Source organism: Phalaenopsis equestris, unplaced genomic scaffold (assembly GCF_001263595.1).
Source record: "Phalaenopsis equestris unplaced genomic scaffold, ASM126359v1 Scaffold000938, whole genome shotgun sequence".
Classification (NCBI taxonomy): domain Eukaryota; kingdom Viridiplantae; phylum Streptophyta; class Magnoliopsida; order Asparagales; family Orchidaceae; genus Phalaenopsis; species Phalaenopsis equestris.
This window is the reverse complement of record NW_018165377.1, coordinates 758,982-772,240: the sequence shown is the minus strand read 5'-3', so window position 1 is coordinate 772,240 and position 13,259 is coordinate 758,982. Positions and strand designations below refer to the sequence as shown.

Genomic DNA, 13,259 nt, shown 5'->3' with positions numbered 1-13,259 from the left:
TATTATGTTGATTATAGCCTTTGTAGATTCATTTCACCTCATTTTAATATTTTTTATGATGTCTAGAAGAAAATGACATTGGAAAAATGTTAGAAGGCTAATGAAAAATCCTTTTATTCTATAGAAATGGAGCCTCAATTTTTATGCCAAAATACTTTGAAATATTTTGTATAGAAACAATTTTTTTTAGAAACATATTTACTTATGGTTTGATTGCATGTTTTCTTGAAATTATAATGGCATTTGCGTATTTAAGTCAGGCTAAGGATGTTAAATTAAACACTTATTAGGAGATAACCCAATTTCTCTTTTTTTGCTTTATTGAGTTATTGAGTAATTTTTTGCTTGTCTATATCTCTAGAGCCATTGATCTATTACTAATGTTTAAGAGCACATTGATTATGAGGGGATGATTCTTTTTCCCTTGGGATCTCTTACTCAATGAGTTAGTAATTTTCACAATTTATATTTCATTATTCTTTATGGTTGCAACGTGAATTAGAATCCGATTTTCTATGTTCAGTACCACTTCCTCCAATGATGATTTCTTCTCCATAAAATGGGTATTAGAAGTGAATCTAGGAGGGTTGGATGGTCTTCGGTTGCCACGACCCTAGTTATTCCAATTGTTTTCAAGGTAAAGTTGGTTGCTATCTGATTACTGGTTTCTTAGCCCTTGGTTATTATGGTTCCAATTAAAATTGGAGTGATTTTTCCATCCAGGGTTATAGATATTAAAATATGGGTTATTGAATCTATTTTCTATGGCATTTAATGACTCCAAAAAAAATAGTGCTAGAATCTCCTACTAGTCCATAACTAGGTTGGGATCCTTGCACTAAGTTCAACTTAAAGTTATCTTATTTCTTAGAAATAGTAGCCACTTGTGAGGTTATGATTGTTAAGACAAATGTGTCGTGGACATTAGTTACTTTCTTAGGGTTAACTCTATCTAAAGGTTATACAAAATTGTTCGTGGCCATCTTCTCGATTAGTGATTAAACTGCCTTGAAAAGCTTTCACATAAGCGACCCTCAACTATAACATCTATTATCGATGCCAACAATCCCATCAACCCATTATAAAAAGCATGAATTATAAGATAATCAGGTAAAATATGGTGTGGGCACTTCCTGAACATCGTTTGAAACCTATCTCAAACCTCATAAATATATTTACCAATTAACCGACTGAAATATGTAATAATATTCCTAAGATTAGTATTCTTTTTTAAGTTGCGACATACTTTGCTAGAAATTTTTGAACAAGATCAATTTAAGTAGCTATAAATCCTAAGCTAAATAATTCAACCAAGCATTTGCTTTATCCTCGAGAGAGAATTGAAAGAACCTAAGTTTAAGAGCATCGTCCAAGACACCATTATATCTAAAGGTCACACATAAGTCTAATAAACTAGCTATATAGAGATTGACCTCTGAAATGATTATTTTGGATCATCTGAATGATATGTGTCAACATGAATAGTAGGGTTATTAATACCCCTATGGATTTCATTTATCACAGGATTGATGAACTCCCTATGTGGTCTGGGTATTGATCATGGTCTTGCTTCCAGTTATGGTACCCTCGGTCACTTTCCCACTCATCTCGAGACCGAGTTGTTGTTCTGGTGATCGATGGAGATTGATTGTCCTTCTTCTTCTATGGTTTTCCTCGTTCTTTCTGCTTCTTTGTGGGATGGTCGGAAGACTCCGACTTACTCTTTGAGGAGAGTTCTTCTTCAGAGAGTATGTGCTCATTCGTTATCTCCAGTACCTCTGCAAAAGTAGTAGATTTAAATATGTTTAGGTTATACTTGAACCACTTGCTTCGAGTTCCTCTTTTCAAAACTGTTTTGACTATATCAGCCTTCAGATCTCCAACTTCTAGCGTCTCGTTCTAGAAGCGGGTGGTGTAGGCCCGTGGCTCTTCTTTCACCCTGCTTGAGGTCGAGTAGGGTGTCTGAGTATTTTCTTGGCTTATGTATATTTGAGAAGTGCATACAAAGAGTCTTTTTAACTAATAGTAACTTGGAATGGTTTCAGTTGACAGACCATTGAGCCACTGAAGAGCCGACTCCTTCATGCTAGTAGAAAAAGACAAAAAATTATTCATCGATCTGAAACAGACCGACTGATGACTCGAACGTTACTACATGGTTGATCGGGACGTTCCTCCCATTGTAAGAATCCAGGCAAGGGATCCTTAGCTTAGGCAGACGTATCACCTCTCTGATTTGTTGAGTAAAAGCCCTTCCTGCAAGCGGTCGGACAGGCACTCACATCCACTCTTCTCATCACTTGTTCGTTTGTGTGGTTGGGTTTGGGACTCACCTTGTCCCTTTGCCTGTTGGTTGCTGACTTGATTGTCTGGAATAGGCGGGTTCCCCAGTGTCCCTTTGTGTTCGAGCCCCTCTGAGGTTTGATTTCCAGATAAGGCCTCTGCTTCTTTCGGGTTGTTACTACCGAGAGTATCTCAAATTGCTTTATCATGAGGGTTATTTGAGTTTGTAGGCTCTGGACTTGTGTATGGACGTCTGGTTGCATATCATCTCTACATGGTTCCATTCGTGCTATCTCTCTTTGGGAGTTTTCTCTTTCACACTGTTTTTCACTTCTCATATGTTACATGATCTGTGTTCACCACACCACCTTTTAGGATGTTGAATCCTATATTGTTCTTTGTGAACATGTCCTAAGAGTTAGAACAAGTCAAAAGAGAGAGGGAGAGAGTACAACTAGTTCAGAATTCTCTGTAGAGAAACCCGGAGGAGCCCCTGCACTCGTATTTTTACCTCTAATTTATAGAGAATTATTTTGTACAATTTAAAAAAGAAGAGAGCAGTTATGAAAACCGTTCTTAATACAATTGATGTTCAAATTAATCGCATGGATTTCATACCATATCAACATTACAATTTGAAATTTAATATGATGTATATTGTTTGGTCGACTTGCTTGAACTCAGTTGATTGAGGAGACCGCAACATAGGTTGGTCGATCGAGGCCCCTGGTTGAGTGTTGATCTCGTATGCCGCGACAAAAGTGAGTCGGTCAATTGGCTGCGATTAAAGATCCTTGTCTGCTCTCTAGTCAGTAGGGTCCGCAAGCGTGATCTATCGTTTGAATCTCTCTCCATATGTGTCAGTTGATCCTTGCTTACGAGGTTGGTTGTGGACGGTAGAACACCTCGATCGTCTGACCATCGTATGGGCCATTTGAATGCTTTGAGATCCGTGCTAAAAGCTTTGATGTATACACAACTTCAAATTCATGCCAAGCATACATATTTTTAGCCCATTATTCAATTTGGTATTAAAAAAAAATAATATAATTAAAATATTTGCTGACACAAATAGCATTGTTGTCTGTGCACGCAACATGATAAAAAAGAAGGGATGAACAAAACCAAATTACTAGCCGGAAAAAATTAATACAACACAATTAAACCATTTAGGCCTATTCCAGATAACTTTTTTTTATAATTTTTTATAATAAATATGAATAATTATATTTAGACACCCTGAAATATTAATATTTACAAATTTACCACTCAGGTGATTTTCTTAAACAATCGAATTGATGTATTTATGCATCAAACTATTGAAAATTTGATAAAAAATGAAAAATATGGGTTAGGATTTTACCATTAATTTTGAAATTTTAATGAGAATTTGAAAAATGGATAAAAGGGGATGGTTGATTTGTAAATAGCAAGTTTTAGATGATCTGTCTGTAATTGCTCCTAAATATAGTTTATTCTCAATTTTTTAAAATCTCTATTTCTAATTATAAATGATTTTGTTTTAACAAATATTGCTGATATTGCTTTTAATATGTTTGAGAAGATATAGAAATATGATTATTCCACATATTCTCGTCATTTTTTTCTAAGAAAAATAAAACTTTTTTGGAAATATTTTTTTGCAAAATTATTTTTAGGAAAAAAATAAATAATAATAACTTCCACCACCATTTCTCACATCCAAGTCTCAACATGAGACATCCTTTTCCTCATTTGTAAGCTTTGGTGTGTGCTAGAAGATTCACAGTGGTAAAGTAATAAATTATCATTTTAGCGTTGTATGAAAATTTAGCATATACGGGAATAGTGAAGATGAGTAATAGGAGGAGACACCTCGACTTTTTACGTGAAAAACTCCAGGAAGAGAAAAAAATCACGGGATTAGCCCAGTTGAAATAATCTACTATGTAATTTTAAGAATACGGGTCTATATTTCTCTAAAATTAGATAAGATAGAGTTACAAAGTCGATATATAATGACGACATAGTAATTATACATATAATGAACCACAAAGGTTGTGGTCGATGGCTACAAAGGAAGGAGCACGCCATGAATGATGTAGAAGGTGACTATAATGCAGCTTGTCGTAGAGACCGTAGTTGCAAGTTGTGATAGTAGTTGGTCATGTAAGTTGTAGATTATTGCTTCAGGAGTGTTTGTTGGCCGCAAAGGCCGTAGTGGAGAGCTGCGAGAGTTGTAAGTCACACAGGTTGTAGTGGTGAGTTGCGATGATGTTTGTAGATCACAAAAACCAAAGTTGGGAGTTTCATGACTCGTGATAACGTTCATAGGCCATCGAGGTTAGAGCATAGAGCTGTGCGAGCTGTGGTAACGTTCGTAGACCATAGAAGCTAGAGTTGAGAGTTGCATAAGTTGTGAGTCACATGGACAGTAGTTGGCCACATAGGCCATAGTAGTGAATTTTGATGACATTCATAGGCCACAAAGACTGTAATCAGGAGTTGTATGAATATGTGATAACATCCATAGGTTGCAAAAACTTGAGTTGAGAGCTGCATGAGTTGTGATAAAGTCCGTAGGCCGCAGATGTTGGAGTTGAGTGTGTGTGAGCTATGAGTCACGTAAGATGTAGTATATCACATGGGTCACAGTGTTGAGCCGCAATGATGTACATAGGCCGCGAAGGCATGCGTTATGAGATGTATGGGTTGTGAATCACATACATTATAGTTAATCACGTAAATTATAGTGGTGAGTTATAATAACGTTCATAGACCACAGAAGTCGGAGTTGGGAAGAGGAGCTGCAATAATGTTTGTAGGCCATAGAGAATGGAGTTTGGTGTTGTTCGAGCGGTAAGCTATATAGGTCATAGTTAATCACATCAATCATAATTGTGAGTTGTAATAAATTTCATAAGTCATTGAATGAAGTCAAGAGCTGCACCAATTGTGGACCACATAGGTTATGGTTGATCATATAGGTTGTAGTAACATTTATAGGTTGCCAAAGCTAGAGTTGGGGGGGCTACAAAAACGTTTGTAGATTACAGAGGCCAGAATTGTGAGTTCTGAGAGCTGTGAGTCACGTAGGTCACAATTAATCAAATAGGGCATGACAAGGAGTTAAACTCTGCTGTGAGTGTATTGTTATACCATCTTCCGGGTGCGTTGCAACATTCTCTTCGAGGTATCATCATTACACCGTCTTTGGGGTGCATCCATGCACTATATTCGTGATGAAATCATTACATTATCTTTGCAGTTCGTCGTTACACCATCTTTTGGGTTTGTCATTACACCGTCTTCAAGGTTTCGTTGTTGCACCGTCGTTTGCATGTGTTCCTGCATTAACTATGGGATGGTATTGTTACACCATATTCATGATGCATTTTTGCATCGTCTTCGAGATGCATTCCAGCAACATCTTTGGGGTGTGTTCCTACACCGCCATTAGTGTATGTTGTCTTACCATCTTCAGAGTGTGTTGTCGCGTTGTCTTTAAGGTGGCACTATTACACCGTCTTCGATGTTCGGTGCTGCACAGTCTTTGGGATGTGTTGCTGCATTTTTTGGTGCTTTGTTACTTCACAACTTACTACAAAATTCTGCAGTGCACATCACAATTTAGCTCCTTCTTTCGATCGTTCTTCAAGCTTTAATCTATGTTCCCTCAAAAGAGGGACGTAGAGCTCTAATGAGACTCTGCAAATAAAGAAGAAATGTGAACCACTCCATCCGACGGGCGGAGAGGTTCCCTTGATTAGACGTTGTTCTATGGATATTTCGAATACTTTAATGATATCATAATTGAGTAATCTTAAGCTCGTTTAATTCACTTTTTCAAGACGATCGATTCAACTATAAATATGTCGGATTTGAAATTCATTTGACCCGTGGATTATGTAGTGAAAGTTTCTAAAAACGACTTAACGACTTAATCCAGACTTGATTTGACTCGGGTTAAAACAACTTTAATGTCTTTTGGTCCATCATGTAGAGCCGATCAATTTTAGTATAAATTTGTTGAAATAAAAATTTTAGATAATTTTTAATTGAAATTTAAATATATTTATTTAATTTCATGATGCAGCTCAAAATTTATATCAGATCATATAAATCTATTAGCATCGAATCAAGCTCATTCCCCTTTCAATACTAGACCGAAAGTCAAGCGACAGAGCATGGCCTACGCAAAAGAAATTTTAAAAAAAAAAAAAAAAAAATCCAAACTTTGAAAGACTTTTCAGTTCACCCTTTTCTCTCGCCATGTTCACCCCGACGCTCTGTTTTCCAACAGTAACACATCAGAAATCTAAAAACTGCTACCAATCGAAAACCCTATCTGAAAAGCTCCCAAAGTTCTCTCATTTAGAAACCTAGAAGCAGGGGATAGAAAAAAAAAAAACAATCTTTTTTATGATGATACAGAAGCATATGTATACGTACATGGAAAATGACACATCAATGGAAGAAGCAGAAAATTATCTGCCTCGCTTTCATCGCTCTTTGTCTCAGCTGTCACAAGAAAAGTTAAAGCTAGAGAAAAATTACAGTTCAGTTGCAGAACCAGCAGCTCCATCTCCATTCCTGTCTTTTTAAGTTTCAGGGCATGAAGAGCTTGTTGCCGCATTTGCATCGCCATGCTTCAGGGTAGTATTCAAGCGGGATAGTTTTCCCAGGCTGGATTGCCACGTGGATTGGCCGGCAGGGTAAGCAGCTACCACATCGCCACCGGCATGTCGGCGATTTCGGCAAGAAGCCGCCGGCCGGCCGCCGCATTCTCCCTTCTCATGAAACTAGTTTCTTCCTTCTGAACTATTCCTCCCAAGCAGAAACCTGAGTTTTTCCCCAAAATGAAGAGAAAAAAAAAAAAACTTGTGAAAGGAGAACACTTGAATGCTGCTAAAGCTGCTACCTTTTTTAACACTGAAGGTTAAAAATTACATATTGCGAGAAATGAAACTTGTTTGCATGATATCAAGTAATGGATTTTGATGGTTTGGGTAAATTACGAAGAAGACGGTAAAAAAGAAGAGTTTTTGGTCTCTTTTTTTATCAGAACCAGACCGAAAGGAGAAGATCTGCATGCTTGCACTGACGGGGGTTTCTATAACAGGGAAAACAGCAGCGTAGGGGGGAAATGGGGGGGGAGGGGACCAGACTAATGCTAGAGACCATTAGGTAAGACTAGGATGTGGATTCTGTGGCCAAGGATTCAGCTAATTGCATTGAAGGAGAAACTAAAAAAAGACCATTTTTGTTTTTTTTTGGTCTGTGACTTTTGCTAACAGTAGGAGAATTGTGTTTTGAGGAAGATGATCTTACTTACCTATGGCCGTGGAGAAGAAGAGGAGAAAAGCTAAGCCGGCTAAGAGGCCGCAAACACGGTGCCGTCGGAGTGCCATGACGAAGCTCGGCGGCGGTGAGGGGCGTTCAAATGCAGAGAAGCAGTGCCAGAGGACAAGTGAAGCTTTTTGGTGAGGTTGAGGAAGGAAATTGAGCAGAGGCGTGTTGGAGAAGAAGATGCGCACACGCATACGCACACCCACGCACACGCACTGTGTGGGAGAGAGAGAGAGGGAGAGTAAAATTGCTTACTTTAAAGATGAAGGAGGAGAAATATAGGGAGGCAAGAGGGGTGGTTTGTATACAAACCGAAGGAACTTTCTACTTCGTTGATTTACTACTGGAAAGCTTGGAAGATCGCGATATAGAAACAGTAGTTGGCCTCCAGATTGGAATAAACTACGAATTATTATGTGATTGAAGTTAGGACAACAATTGGAAGAAGGGTGCCCTGTTTTTTAAGTTATGATTGATCCGTGTGGTTCAACTTTATTATTATTATTTTATTTTTGAAGAATTTAAGTGAATTTAATCGAAAATGCATATGGCATGGGTGAAATATTGAATTTAAGATGTCTTGATTGAAAGACAAAGCTCTCATTGAGTAGAGCTTTAGCAAATTATAAGGGAGGAAAGAGAGACATTCAATCCTTTATAAAAGAAAATTGTATAATAGGTGCACATAATAGTTTTTTAATGCTAAAATGTGAAATATGTTGTTTGGAAACAAAATAAAAAATTCATTGTGTCGAATTTGAATGCTTATCTTGCTCGAAAGAAAATTACTTAAACTACAGTTAAAACTTGTGTTTTAAGTTATCAAATTAATCGCCAACTTTTTTATAATAATTTGTTTAGTGAATTATTCTGGAATACATGCATATTGATTGTAAAAGAAATAAAGAATCTCAATAAGCTAGTCTCGAGCGAGCAAGCAACCAAAAAAAATTTTAAGAACTTCAACTTCCTTGTCTTCACATCAATTCTAGACATTAGTCAAGTTTAAGAGAGGTTGAGGCTTTGTTTCATTAGGCTTTTCATTTTATAATAGCATGCTAAAAAGTTTTAAGAAAATTATTCTTAAATGTTTCAACGGAGTAAATTTCCTAAAAACAAAATAAATGGAGTTTTTTTAAAAAAGAGTTTCTGAAAAATGCACAACAATCAAACAAGTTACCAAGTGAACGAATGAGTTTTCTTAACATGAAAAATATAATGGAAGCCCCGAGTCTTCCATAAGATAAATTTTAGAAATTTTGGTGTATTCATAGCATAAGATATTATTGTCATATGTTTTATGATAATTAGAATAAAGGCTTGTCATAAATTTCAATATTAGATATCTAAATTATCTAGGTGTCATGTATTGAAACTCGTCCTAAGAGTTGCACAACATTCAAAAAAGTATTTTAAAAGTCTTGCACACATAAAAAAAGTGTTTTATTGATAGTATTTTTTAAAGATGATTGTTTATTTCATATTTGGATAGAAATGTGACATACATTTTAGCCAAAATACTTATTAGAATGCAAGAGGTTCACATGTTTCTAGATTTGAATGTCGACTTGAGTGCTTAAACTTTTGTTTTCTTCTCATTCATTTTTTACTTATTCTTTACATGTGATATTAGACTCTATTTAAATATGAGCATCTATGTTTCCCATACTTGGATAATAAATTATCATACACATTCATTTAGTTGATATTAATATCATCATATTGAGTTCCTTCATACACAACCTGCATACTATTCAGAACAAAGATGAATATAAATCCATTATATGACATAATTTTGTTTCCTTTATCTTATGAGAAATTTTACTTGTCCATGTCTTCTCATCTTCAATGTTGAGCATTCTAAATTATTAATATCACAACAAAAAATTATCATGGCTAAATAAAAGGGTTATGACCACTTGGTCTGTCCATTTAAATCTCCTCAGTTAGCCCACTTATCCATGCTAATCAATCTAACTAAATAAATATATTGTGTTAAAGATAGGAAATCAATAAGCCTTGTTCCCATTGCACCACATCCAATTAACATATATCAAATTTGTAACTCCCTTAATGTATCAAACTTAGAGGCATAATATAAGATAATTAGCAGACTCATAGCATATAATAAATTCATTAGCCAATAATGCTAGGTGAAATATTAGCATTTCATGGATAAAGGCAATGACAACTAAAAAATTTACTTCCAAGGAGTGCAAAATTTGTAACAAAAATTCATTAATTTATTAAATAAGATAAACTTGAAAGAACCATGAAAGAACTATGAAAGACTATTCAGACTCATCTTGATTTACCTTATTTTAGCCCAGCCCATCACATGAGATAGAAAGAAAATATGGAAGAGAAGCATGAAAGACTATAACTACTAATTGCAACTTACCATATTTTGATCCAACACATCACATGGAGATTGAACAATAATAATAAGTGAGATCGCTTAAGAAAATTAGTTAGCATTCTGAGCTTCGAATGAAAAAATGACATGAAGAGAAAAGAGTGTAGTAATTTTGAGATGAAAAGTATGTTCTTATTATGGTTTCAATAGAAAATAATTAAAGTAATAACTTTTATTTTGAATAATTTAACACTCCATATGTCCATTATTTCATTTATGAAAAGGAATTTAATTATCATCATATGAAAAGAAATGTGTTGTCTTCCCCATCATCATTATCATCAACAACATGATGAAGGGAGATGTTATCTTCGTTATTGTTCAAATTTAAAAAAAAAAAATTACATCGTCATCCTCCAATAATTAAAAGAAATATTTAATTATATGTGTCATCTTAAAAAAAGAAAAATTTAGACATTTTTCATCTTCATTAAATATAAAGCAATAAAAAACAACATATTAAAGACATTGACATCCAACCACTCCATTGCCTGCTAATTTTGGCAAAATTGAAACAAGTGTATAGAATAAGTTCAATGCTCTTTAATGGTACCTGATACACCTAAAATATATTTAGACAAGGAGATTTTGATACACCTAAAATATATAGTGTTTTTAGACGCATTTTTATACCTATTTTTGATGCTTTAATGGAAGATATTTGTATGTTTTTCTTTTAGTTACAAGTAAAAAGGTGGAAAATACTAAAATGTGTGAAAAAAGATCAAATTTGGAGCAAAAATGTGAAATTTGTGCAAAAGTGTTTTGGCGCCTACGCGCCAGTGAAACAGAGAAGGTCGCGCCTAAGCGCCAGAGGCAGTTATTTGGCGGTTTTCTTCATTTTTCTGAGTTTTGAAGAGACATTTGAGGCACCTATTGACTAAAGAGGGTGGTTATGACCACTAGGAATGAAAATATTATTAAAAGTATTATTAAAAGACTTGTGAAAGTAAGACTTGTGAAATAAGGCATCCCTTGGAGAATACATCAAATTTGGGCACATTTTGAAGAATTTCCTAGGTACCTCTTAGGAAATTTATAAAAGAAGGAAGTTGAGACATTTGAGATGGGTGCTTGAAGATGGAGAGAGTGTTGAGTCCTGAGAAGATTGTGGAGAATCTTGTGGAGAGATTCAGATACCACAAATTTACTTTTTTTTTTTTTAATTTTATTGTGAGAGTCAAGAGTGTTGTAAAAGAGAAGAGATTCAATGGAACTTCAAGAGTTTGGTGAAGGATTTGAGATAAGTTATTATCTTTATTTTTAAACTACTTTTGGTTTTAATTAGACTTCTTGTTGGTTTGACAATGATTTCTACTTTTAAACTAAAATGTGGTTTTGTTTTCTCCATGGATTCTGAGCAGTTTTCCTTATCTTTCTCCTTAAAATGATAAGTAATTAAAGTTTGGATGGAAGTTGTGGAGAGTATTAATCTTTAATGTTAAAAGAAGTTGTGATGATTTAATTCCATGCACTTCATTTATTTCTTGATTTGGCCTATCTAGATGTTAAATTTGTTGTGAGAACATGTAAGAACCGGGCTGGTATTGTCTCAGTCAACAATTGGAAAAAACCACATGAGGTTGTATGAATGAGAATATAATTCATATGATTTAGTACAAATAAATAGGGAAATAAACTTGGAAGGGTGTAGAGTTAGAGGACTTTTATCTTCCCTGCCTAGCCGGTCTTCAGAACTATTCAAACTTTAAATTAACCAATGTTCTTTATAACATCTCTAGTAAGGGTAAAGAATATTATTGCTCATATTTGGCCCAACAAAAATTGGCACAATGCAATTTGCATACTTCCACAACAGAATTCCTATACTTATTACTAATTCATGAAAAGGAGAAAAATATTTTCATATTCTGTGATTTTATTTTACATAAACTCAAGTTATTTAGAAGTTGTTACTGTTTTGTCAAAATATCAAAAATACCAAAAAAATTTGAATTTTAATTACTGTTAAATCATCTATAGTTTAAGTACTTGTTTTTTTGAAATAGAATTTTGTTGTTTGAAAGTGCATATTGCATATTGCCCCTGTGGGTTCGATATTCAGGTCTTAATAAAAAAGTCTTATATTACTCGATATTCAGGTCTTAATTACTTGATAATGATGTACTTGATAATGATGTGTATACTTGCGCAGTATCCCAATATATATATAAATTAAAGAGTTAAATTCTTATTTTCTTTAGAATCAAGTTTTTGATATTATTGTAAAGTAAGGAAATACAAGTGAAAATATAATCGCATACATTGTTATACTCTTGCATATAAGCAGTTATTGGGGATCAAGTTTTTGGCACCGTTGCCGGGGAAGATTTCAAAAATTAATTGAAAGTAAATTTTTATTTTAGAAAGTCTTATTTAAACTTTCAAAAAGTTATTTTAGGAATATCCTATTTTAGTATTTTATTTTATATGCGTTTTATAGTATATTATTTTATGTTAGTGTGTGCGTAGTTCAGATTCTGATAGGCTAGTGCCCTACGATTCTGGTTAGAAAAAACTGTTAAGAAAATCAGAAAAAAAATAAAAATAAAATTTTTGAAAAATCTAAAAAAATTACAGAAATGGCAAACCAAAATGATCAAAATGCTAAAATTCTTCAAGAATTTAGACCATTAATAGATTATGCCAACCATACGGTATTTGAACTTCATTGTAGTATTAAAAAACCTACAGTAGTGGCTAATTCATTTGAACTTAAACCTGTTATTATCCAAATGGTATCAAATAATTAGTTTGGGGGATCACCAACTGAATATCCAAATTTACATCTTGCCAATTTTTTAGAATTGTGTGTTACATTTAAATACGATGGTGTATCATATGATCCATAAGACTTAGGTTATTTCCTTTCTCACTGAGGAATAAAGCTAAGATGTGGTTGTATTCTTTAGCACCTGGGTCTATCAGAACTTGGGGTGATTTAGCGCAAAATTCCTTACTATATATTTTTCACGATAAAAAATTGTGAAGCTTAGAAATGATATTACATATTTTAATCAGTTTGAAGGTGAATCGATTTATGAAGCATGAGAATGATTTAAAGAAATCTTAAGAAAGTGTCCACACCATGCAACATCAGATTGGTTAATAATTCAAACTTTTTATAATGGATTAGTTGGATCTCTTAGATTTGTCATCGATATCACTGCTGGTGGTTCATTGATGTCAAAACCATTTAATGACGCTTATTTAATGACGCTTATGCTTTAAT

The 13,259-nt window shown here is 34.3% G+C and overlaps 1 protein-coding gene across 1 annotated transcript; it reads right to left on the bottom strand.

Moving 5' to 3' along the window:
• Positions 1-6,985: 6,985 nt before the first annotated feature.
• LOC110032408 lies at positions 6,986-8,028 on the bottom strand. Its single transcript, XM_020736038.1, has 2 exons — positions 7,598-8,028; positions 6,986-7,104 (listed from the first exon to the last, which is right to left on the bottom strand). Exons 1-2 carry the CDS (start codon positions 7,803-7,805, stop codon positions 6,986-6,988), a joined length of 327 nt encoding a protein of 108 aa, XP_020591697.1. The 5' UTR covers positions 7,806-8,028.
• Positions 8,029-13,259: the final 5,231 nt, after the last annotated feature.

Coding starts and splice junctions, on each gene's coding strand:
- LOC110032408 (XM_020736038.1), bottom strand. CDS start 7,805: ATGCGTGTGCGCATCTTCTTCTCCAACACGCCTCTGCTCAATTTCCTT. Junction 7,105..7,597: donor CTTCTTCTCCACGGCCATAG/GTAAGTAAGATC, acceptor GGAAAAACTCAG/GTTTCTGCTTGGGAGGAATA.